General features: G+C 41.9%; 1 protein-coding gene across 5 annotated transcripts in view; it reads right to left on the reverse strand.

Annotated features, from left to right (window-relative positions):
- ZEB1 (zinc finger E-box binding homeobox 1) overlaps positions 1-10,239 on the reverse strand; it is an 87,726-nt gene extending 77,487 nt beyond the window's left edge. For 2 of the 5 annotated variants that reach the window (XM_044425105.1, XM_044425103.1), the window contains exon 1: positions 10,142-10,239. In XM_044425105.1, the coding sequence (XP_044281040.1) occupies positions 10,142-10,199 (58 nt within the window). In that variant the 5' untranslated portion in view covers positions 10,200-10,239. Of the gene's footprint in view, positions 1-7,709; positions 8,487-8,736; positions 8,791-10,141 lie in introns of those variants that run through there. The other 3 variants (XM_044425108.1, XM_044425107.1, XM_044425106.1) reach the window with 3 other exon arrangements.
- Between the last annotated feature and the right edge of the window lie 74 nt (positions 10,240-10,313).

Consider the following 10,313-nt stretch of genomic DNA (forward strand, 5'->3'; position numbering starts at 1 on the left):
ACAGTATTCTAGATGAGGTCTGACCAGTGAGGAACTAATACATCCATTAATGCATCCCAAAATAGCATTTGCCCTTTAGGCGGCTGCATCACATTGTTGGCTCATGTTTAGCATATTGCCCACAATTACTTTGAGATCTTTTTCTTCTTCAGTTCTGTTGAGCCATGTGTGCCCCCAAGCCCCTTGCCACCTATAAATTTGTGATAAATTATTGAGGGGAAAGTGAAACTCCCTCACTGTGTTCATTCTGAACTGGAAGAAAAGCAACCATGATTCCATTACATGGGAAACAGAACTTTGCCGGCTGTTTCAACCCTATCAGAGTAGTGCTACTTAACTTTCATGCTGATCTTAAAGCACTCATACACAACTAGTTGAGGCAAACATGGATGGGGATGATCAGCTTAAGATATACACAACTGAAACAAACACAGTGTGGAAGATCACCATCATCTTTCCCTATCAGTGTTTTGACTCAACTACTAGTGACTGGCTCAAGGGAAGGAATGCCAACCAGGCTGCCTCGGTAACAGGACTACATTCTGTTTTCTCCTCTGCAACTGCTTCCTTGTAAATAGTTTCAGTCTTTTCATAGGATTGTGAAGTGTTACCAATGGAGGATGCTTTGCTGATGGTGTTTGTAAAACAAAGCCAGTCACCATTCGGCTCATAGCTAGTTTTGCACACACATTAAAGGACCAATGACTTGACTTTATTTTTGAGAAGTTATGATACCGCACATGACTGCTTATCCTCTTTATACTGAATGGCTCCTTAGGACAGATGTACATGGGATAATTAAACAACTTCCTCTATCCAAGATGATAATCCTTGAAAGTTATGGAAAGTAGGTTAAATCAGCATCTGTCAGAAGACAGATCTGGATCCACTGGGAGATCTGCAGTAGATCAGCAGTAGACTTCTGATAAGCAGGATATAAGTATGAACAAGTACATTTAAAAGCTTCCAGCCCAAGTTATTTTCAACAAGCCACCATGCAAAAATAGTTTTGCCAACACAAAGGTGCCCCCATGCAGATTAAAGATTTACATTGCATAATCTGAAATTACAAGGCAAAAACATCTTAAGTTATGATCACATTTTCGTTCAGGTAACCTGTAGCATCTTTCCTTAATTACCATCCTCAGCTAAGCTTGAAACCAAAAAGCAACAACTATCTTGCAACCAACATGTCAGTTATTCTTTAAAAAAAAAGTTCCAATGAGTGTCTCTCAAACCATTTAATGGAATAAACGGTCAAATCAGTACTGGTTAGCAGTGTGAACTCCCCATCCATTTTTATATTATTTTCCATCAATCAGTAGTGAGCCTGGGGAGTGTTACCTGCAAGGCTGATACAGTTTACTCCCATCAAGGCAGCTCTTACAGGCACATGCACATGAGCGCACGCATACACACACACACATGCGCACACGGAAATACATCTTAACAGCACTTTAAAAACTAATGTGGAATGGGAAGAAACAGCAAGAGGGTAGAAGGAAGTCAGTGCATATACAACACCTACTTTACAGAGTCTTACCATCCAACACGACGGCTGAGTTCACATGCCATGGAAAGCAATCCTGCCTTCATAGTATGTAGATTTTTGCCAGAGCTTATTGGTCAAACAATCATGTGGTTACTCAGACATCATTGTTTCTGCACTCCGTACTCCATCCTTTCATCTTTACCATGCATCCCAACTACCCCTGCAAGTGAAATTCCCACCCTTTTCCTAATCTTGCCTATGGAAGAAGTGTCTTCCTGATTGGCTGTCCACTGCAGTCCTGAAGCAGGTTCTCCCCTTCTCTCTCTGAGTGTTCCTGCGTATCTGTGGAGCTTCTCAGCTGCTCCAGCCACTTCACAGATTTTTATGAAATGAAAATAGTTTTGCTGTGATTCCCCCATTCTCCCTTTCTGTATTTTCATTCTGTCTCACTGTTTCCAAACATGTACAAGAAGATGGACACATCACTTGCCAATGAGAATAGAATGAGCGGAGATGTGTAGGTTGATAGGGAGGTGAAAGCAGTAGAGAATACAGGCTAGAAGCAACCAATCTTCCAGAGGACTCTATGGTTTATCCATACCAACAATGGTAAAATGGTGATCCCAAGTCCAGATGACCCAGGAAGCCACCATGAAGCATGGAAACCTCACAGCAGACTGTTGAATGACTCTGTGATTTTATAAAATGAAGGAATTGGATCTGCATGACACAACAGGCCTAGAATGGTAAGATTTGACCATGGTTTCTTATGTCATATGAACCTATCCATAGAATTTGTTCCTAAATAATTTGTTCCTACTGTTTCATCACTACCCATTTCCTTGAAAGAAAAGGTACTACAAATCTCAGGTTATACCTTGATCAGCTTACTTGTCCCAAACACCAAGTATTCAGTTTGACCCCACTATCACTGGTAAAAGTAAGCCATAAATAAAAGCTTCCCATCCATCACATACAGAAGTGCCTAAGCCACCCGTGGGGTGGGGTGGGGTGGGGAGTTGTAGCTGGCAGAAGGGGCAGCACAAGGGAGGCAAAGCATTTGCATAATGGACAAAGATAAACATAATACATTTGTTGCTTTCTCACTAAATACACTCTTAGAGCAACTCACAACAACATATACATTACTTCATCACTTGACAGGCTCAGATGCAATGGTTCCTTGTTCTATAGTCAGAGGGGCCTTGCCCCTATGGCAGATAGCAGGGTGCCAACTGCAGTCTTTTCAGGAGTCTTAACTTAAATTAGTGAGTTAACAGCCTTCATAGGTCCCCCACCAACCTGTGACAGAACCTGATATAGAAGAGCCATTGCAGAAGAAACTACAGCTGTGCCAGGCACACTGAAGTCAATTTCCACTGCTACTCTTTTACACTTCTCTTTCCATTCATCCCCAAAGCAAGTAATGCACAAATAATAAAAAACATCTTGATACAACAGAATGAAACAAAAACAAACAAAAGCCACAAGACATTTTGATTGCCCATGAAAGAGATTTTTAAAGAGCACATTGCTTCTTACATCTGAGCCAGAGACCACCACATTTCTAATTTCAACATTGTCAATCACTGTGCATATTGATATCTAATAACAGCAAAAAACAGAAAGTAAGGTGTGGAATAAAAACATTCACATTCCCTTCCATATATTCTGAAGAGCCTGATCTTGTCTAATCTTGGAAGCTAAGCTGGTTAAAATCTGTGCCTTGAGTCCTGCACTGAGCAGGGAGTTGGACCTGATGGCCTTCTAGGTCCCTTCCAACTGTATGATTCCATGTTTGGGAAGTTTTAGCCTTTTTACAATATTAAAGAAGTTTGATACAGCTAGAATATAATGGAATACCAGTCTTACAATAAGACTACTGTAAAATTACATTAATGTACCTGAAAAATATCCACAGAATACCTGCAATTTATATTCACCTAATCTTTGGAATGCAGTACTTTAGCGCAACAAAATATGTTGAAGAGCTAACAAGGACAGAATTATCACTTTCAAGTGTTCCGAGTTTTGTCATACCCTATTTTTTAAAGCATGGAAGAGATGTGGAATGCAAAACTTTTCAGAAAAATCCTGTTAGTTTCTAGGCATTCACAATAGGTATAGCTGCTAAATATTGAACAATCCTAGTCACAGAATCCTTTAAAACCTTCAATGTAAGAAATTAGTTTCCCAAAATATACAGTTCATTGTTGCACTGGACAATGCAAGATAGGGAATGTTCTGGCAAGATCAGGTTTTCCTTGCTGGATTTCTTCCAATCAAGTTGTTATAGAAAGTCTTTAAATTATTGTCCAGAATTAGAATACTGACACTCACATTTTCACCTGTTTTATCCAATGATGAGAGAACTGTCTGTTGAAGTTATCAGTAGACCGTATGGCCCAGTCATCATGATCATATTACATGGCACTGCTGATGGCACTTGACAACCACAAGAACAGAGTCTGTACCTTTTCTGTTCCTTGAACTCCTCCCTTCCTGCTTGTTGCACAATTTAAAACAAAAAGTGGTGTTTAAAAGCCTGATAATAAACGCAGTAACTGCATCCAGAATGATGTTGCTAATGCCTTAAAACACTTTTCTTCCTCCTAAGTTCCCAGAATGGTTATTTCAAATTTGAAATTAAATCTGCAGGACATATCACTGAAGCAATTTAACTTTGCAGTTTGAGATTATTAATTGTATTTGTATCCTGCATTTTCTCCAAGAAGTTCTGGAATGACTTACATGGTGCTTATTGTAGATTCCCACTTAAGTACTAGTTTCAAGGATGTCACTACATCAGCCACAATATATAAGTAAAATGTTTTAGTTTATCTAATTACAAAATACATCATTCCCTCATAATCATGAGCAAAACTTTGGGATAGTACAGGCAGTATGAGTTCAGAATGAGTTCAGATGGGCAGGGCAGGAAGGTGTGCTCTGGAGGCCTCCTTCTCTCCCCTTTTGCTTCCCATCTCTCTATGGTGATGCTTTCAAAGCCCTCCCCCTCTCCCACTTCCTCTTTCTCTATAGTGATGACGATTTTCTGCAGTAAAATTTAAAAACATTAACAGGCTTTAGGAAAGGTCATTTGTAAGTATGGGTTGTTTGTAACTTGGATGTTCATAACTCAGGAACTCCCATTTCCATAGAAACTGTTGACCACCTTGCTATGAAGATCTGTTTGTTATGCTCAGAGCTTCCAAGTTACTGCAAGTTTAGAGCATCTTGTTTTTCACAGCAGTATTAAATGAAGAAGAGGCACAAGAAAATAATAAAAATGAATACTAGTATCATCCATCCAGCATTTATTAACATTAACATATTATAACCTGCTTTATTAAAAGTAGTCACTTTAGAAAAATACAGATACCTAAAGCACTAAAAAGTCATTATTTACTAGACTTATGCATAAATTAATGCTATCAATATAGCATGTATGTATATTGTGTGTTTGGACATTCTAGAGTCAGAAGGTATACATGCTACTTTTACAAAACAATATATATACCCTAAGAAGCCACCTTAAGTCAAGTAGTAAAATAGAAGCTGCATCAGAGGATAATTTAAGTTTCCAAGAAAAACTATAGCAACTTTATCTAGAACTGGGGTCCCCAACGTAACTTCCATGGGCACCAACAACCCCAGACATTTCCCTTGGTGGTCACCAGGCTCATTGCCCTCCTGATGTTTTTAATACACACACACACAGAGACACACAGAGACACACACACACTTTTTAAACTGGGAGGCTAACATGCTGCAAGTGTGACCAAGAGTCATTCTTAAAAAATAAAAAAGTAGGTAGTTGTAACCAAGTACTGTTTTAAAGCATACCCAGCAACTCAGAAAATGTAATCTGAAAGTGGTAGGGAGTGAACTAGGAGAAAAGAAAGGTTGGCAGGCAATATCCTTGGGAAGGGTGTGCAAAAGGGATGTTTTGCCCATGCTGTGTGTGTGGGTACGCACATGCATTTGTATGTACATATGAATGTGTGTGAGAAAGAGAAAGCACTGTGCTGCTGCTTCTTCATAATCATCTTTTTTTTTTAAATGACCCAGTTTGCATGACTGTCATGGAGGGCTGTATAAACCATGGTGCATGCCAGGCACAGCTTGTCATGTCATCCAAGCCTGGGCAGCATGGCTTGTTTTAGGAGGAAACAAATTCTCAAATAACACCTATCAAACAACCTCAGCTGTTGTGTTATCTGAGGGCTGTTTTCCTCTCACAAAAAGCATACTGTCCAGGTTTGGACAACCAAACAAGCCATGCCTAGCAGGCAATAAGGTAAACTCAGAAGAGGGCAATTTGTGCCCTTTCAGGTGTTGTAGGCCAAAACACCTGGAGGGCCACAAGTTACCTAGCTCAAACTTAAGTTATACAAAGTTGGGATATACATCTATTACATAAAGAAGTACTATAACTGTACAACAGCTATTTTGTACAGTTAGCTGTAGATGAATTACATGGTTTGAGCAGATCCTTTTATTTGAAAATTTCATAGCCTAACATCAGTGAAAAACTAAGTAGATTAAAATATAACTTTATATAACATTAGTAGACTTCTACTAATACAAGCTTAGCTTGGATGCCATTGTTATATTTCGTCTAAGCTGTACATGACCTAAACTAAATTAAACCGTGATGAAACATAATATTAAGTTTGAACAAATTTTCAAACCCAGGTTATCACACTTCAAATTTTCATGCTTCATTCTGAATCTTGGAAAGTATTTAAAACTTGAACCAAACATTTAGATATCTAATGTAATAGCTAATTCTGGTTCAACCCACTTCTAGTTGTTTATTTTGGTGTACGAGATGATGAATATTAGATCAAATTATACAAAACAACCCTCCACCCAGTGTTCAATATTTAAAGTTACACATAAACATGCCACACATGTCAATAGCTGGGATCTCCTGTCTGTGACCTTTTAAAACTACTTAAGGCAGAGTTTGGAAAAAAATAAAGTTTGGCAGAAATTTTCATTTTTATGTCTGTATTTTAAGCTGCAAACTTTGTACATAAACATAAAAAAATTCCTTACAGATGTACTAATCCTACAGCTTTCAAAACATATTTATGTGACAACTTTTATGTTTGAGTATTAATAAACAGTATGGGAAGTTATGGAAATAGGATATATGTGACTTTTTTTTCCAAGGTGAGATTATGGAATTAATCTATTAGAGAGAAAGTGCCAGACATTGTTGCAGGTGCTTCAGACAGCATTCAAGTATTTTTATTGAACTATCTTCACTAGCCAGCTGAGGGGAGGTTATCAGTTTAAAATGTACATTTCAGATACACCTAAATTAACATACAAATATATCTTTATACCACTACATGATGGTGTTAGTAGTAGGAAAAAGAAGAAGGGAAAGGAAATGGCATCAATTTACAGTTTAATAAGGAGGCAAAGGCTTGAGCAGAATGTGTTTAGTGAGTCCTTTCTTAAAATCTATCTTTTAAAAGCAGTGTATATTACTCCATTAAGGCAGCAGCACTTAACTGGTATTACAACCAAGTAAAAACAACTTTAGGTCAGTTCTTCATGGTCTGTCCTAGACTAGTGACCGAAAAAATATTACACAGGATTAGCAACAGACATGGTACCCATCTTTGAAAGGCATAAGATCAACAACCCCTTCAGGAAAGAGATTTGACATTAAAAAATCACTGCGTTTATCTATTTATGGCAAAGGTTTAAGGGTTAACTTCCTCTAGCAATTTTGATCAGTCAACATTTGCAAGTCAAACAGAAATCTAATGCTGAGAAATCTCTGTTATCAAGCACCTATTAGCTAGCTTTATCCAGTGATGCTAAATGTACATCAACTCAAGTTATTCTTTAACTGGTATTATCATATCATTTTAGACCCACCCAGTACTAAAGAGAAAGATTTTCTCTAAAATGAGAACACACAGGTGTGATTATTTCAACCAAAAATCATTAGAATGAAAATATACCTGGAATGGCATTTTACCCCACACACCTTTTGTTTTCTCCAAGTCGTACATGCTGCAGACAAAACGTTTGTGCTAAACAGCCTCAAATCTGTTTTTCTAATATTAAGCACAAAGGAAAAACACTGGCAGCAAGCATGGTAAATAAATCTGTCCCTTGAGAACGAACGCAGCAGACAGGAGAAGGCTGACATGCATGCTAGAGAAACCTCACACACCATTTTTTTTTCTACCTGCACAAGTTGCCATTTGCTGCAGCCCTGAGAATCCCTTTTCCCCCGTTGATTTCAGACGCAAGGTATTCAGGCACTCTCTCAAGGCATCTGTTGATACGCTTTAGAAGTATGACATTCCAATTAAGGGTATATTTAAGAGAAAATCCATTTTCTTTCCTGCTCAGGTAAACATGTTTACAGCTCCTGCCCAGAGATTGGGTGGTTCAGACTCGCATGTCATACACATGTCGTCAGCAACAAGAAAAGCCCCCTTTCTCTATCATTAACATTTTAAATAAGGTAACGAGAAAGAAGCACTTTCTGAACTTACCTTTAACACAGCCTCAATATTACACTTACACGCACGCATGCACACAGAAAGGACTGGTCTAAAAGGAGAAATTAGCATTGCAATATCCCGTATATATTTTGATACTTGCTATAAATAAACCCACCCCACAGAGCTGGGAACTGCTAGTTCACAACCATCTGATCAACTTGTTAGAAGGCCAATGTTTATGTGCCCGTTTCACACGTTAAGTGTCATTAAGTCGTGGAGCTCTCCCACCCCTGGGAAACCGTAATTCCTTCTCGGATATATTATAGACCAGTGCAAAACGTCATGATCTAAGAGCAACCACTGAACCCCTTCCTATCCATAACCGTATACAGGAAATGCCACACGAAAGCTTAAAAAAAAAAAAAACCTGCCAAGAAAGATTACAAAACCTCTCGTTTTACATCCTATGAAGTCACCGGCTTTCCGTTATTTCCTAGAATAAATATTAAAAAAAAAAACAATCCAACAAGTTTTGTATATTTATTCCCCCACTTTTCAATGTAGGTTCCCAACTCATTTCAAAGTAATACGTATGTAGAGAGCGAGCGAGAGCGAGCGAGCGAGCGGAGACAGCCCTTAAATCTGAAAAGTAAGCGTCATTCCTTATATAGGCTGTAGCAGTTCATCGCCAGCTAAGAGGGGGGCGGGGGGCGCAGCGGCCAAACCGTTACCACCCATTATTCTGGTCATTATACAAACAGGTACCTCGAAATCCAAGAAGAGAAACTTAGCTGATTCACGTTCCCTCCCCAACCCACAGAGAAGAAAGCTGTCCTTTCCCCCATCACGATGATAAAGGAGGAGAGGAATTAAAAAACAAAACAAAACAAAAACCCCACCCCACTTCTAACACTTCTGCCAAGATCTGGAGGTTGGCGGGGGTGTGGGAGGAGAAACAATATGTTCAATGGCTACGGAGATAAATCAACATGCACTGCAGGCACTAAAAGAGGCGGAGGCGAAAGTACTGGCGTTGGGGGGGGGGGTAGAAAAAAGCAGAAAGGGGAGGAGGAGGAGGGGTCCCTTTCAAGGCGATCTCGGGGTGCGCATGTGGTGCGTTTCCCTTGCAAAAAATACAAAAAATAAAAATAAAATCAATACACACTGCAGCAAGCAACAGTGCTTCAATTTCCGCCCCCCGTTTTCCCCCTTCTTTCCCCGTCGGGGCCAAAACACGCCACGCTCCAGAGAACGAAGTCCCTATTATCGTTCATCCTGACTCGACGCTTCGTTGCACGTCTGGCAACCAGGTACTTGAGTCAGACGCAGTTCTCTCCCCGGACCCCAACTAAGCCACCTCCGTGCGCCCGCCCCGCACCACTATTCGAAGCACCCCAAAAGAACAACAAACGGGGAGAGGGAGAAAAGAGCAGCCAGAGGGTAGCCAGCGAAGCACTACGTTTCGCTCGGACTTTCCCAGCGTGGGGGGGGGGGGAGGAGCAGGACAGCGAAGCGATTCCCCGAATCGCCGAAGGCCCCCCTGAAAAAGTTTGGGGAGAGGGGCCGACGGGGGCGTCGCCCCTCATTCAGAGGCCAGCGAGACCCTTCAGAGCTCAGGTAGTAAGTTTCCAAGTTGGGGCGGCTAAGGTCGCCGAGAGGCGAAGGAGCGGCCTCCTCCCCGCTCCAAAGTAACAGAGTGTGGAACCCTCTTTCGCCGTCCACACGGAAAGGGAAGCGGGGCGGAGGGAGCGGACGATGCCGCCGCGGCCGCCGGGGCACAATGAAGGGGGACGGGAGAGAAGCGGCGAGGAGGCTGCGGGCGGCATGTAACGGTCCCCGGGCGGGCGGGCAAGAGCAGGCGAGCAGCAGGCTGAGCGAGGAGGCACCGCTAGGCGGAGAAGGAGGCAGCTAGGCGGGGAGGGAGAGCGAGCGAGCGAGCGAAGAGGGAGGGAGGCACCAGGTAGCGGATCTAACGGTGCAGAGGGAGCCGGGCTCTGAGCGAAGAGCACCCGGGAAATTACTTTCTACTTCTCGCTTCTCTCGCTCCCCCCTCCGCCGCTTTCTTTTTCCGTTCGCCCCCCCCTCACTCGAGAGCTCAGCCCGACCCCCGGCCCGGTTCCCTGAGCGGCCCCAGCGTGGCACGGGCTGCTGCCCGGCGGAGCTGACTGACCGTTATTGCGCCTCGGGTTCGCCTGCTTCCTGCGCTTACACCTGGGGCCATCCGCCATGATCCTCTCGCTTGTGTCTAAATGCTCCAGTCACCTCCTCCCCCCTCCCCCTCGCTGCTCTCCCCCCTCAACCCCCGCCCGGACCTGGTTTACGACACTGGGTGGTTTGGTGTG

The sequence above is a fragment of the Varanus komodoensis genome, unplaced genomic scaffold (genome assembly GCF_004798865.1).
Source record: "Varanus komodoensis strain SLA01 unplaced genomic scaffold, ASM479886v1 scaffold15, whole genome shotgun sequence".
Lineage (NCBI taxonomy): Eukaryota > Metazoa > Chordata > Lepidosauria > Squamata > Varanidae > Varanus > Varanus komodoensis.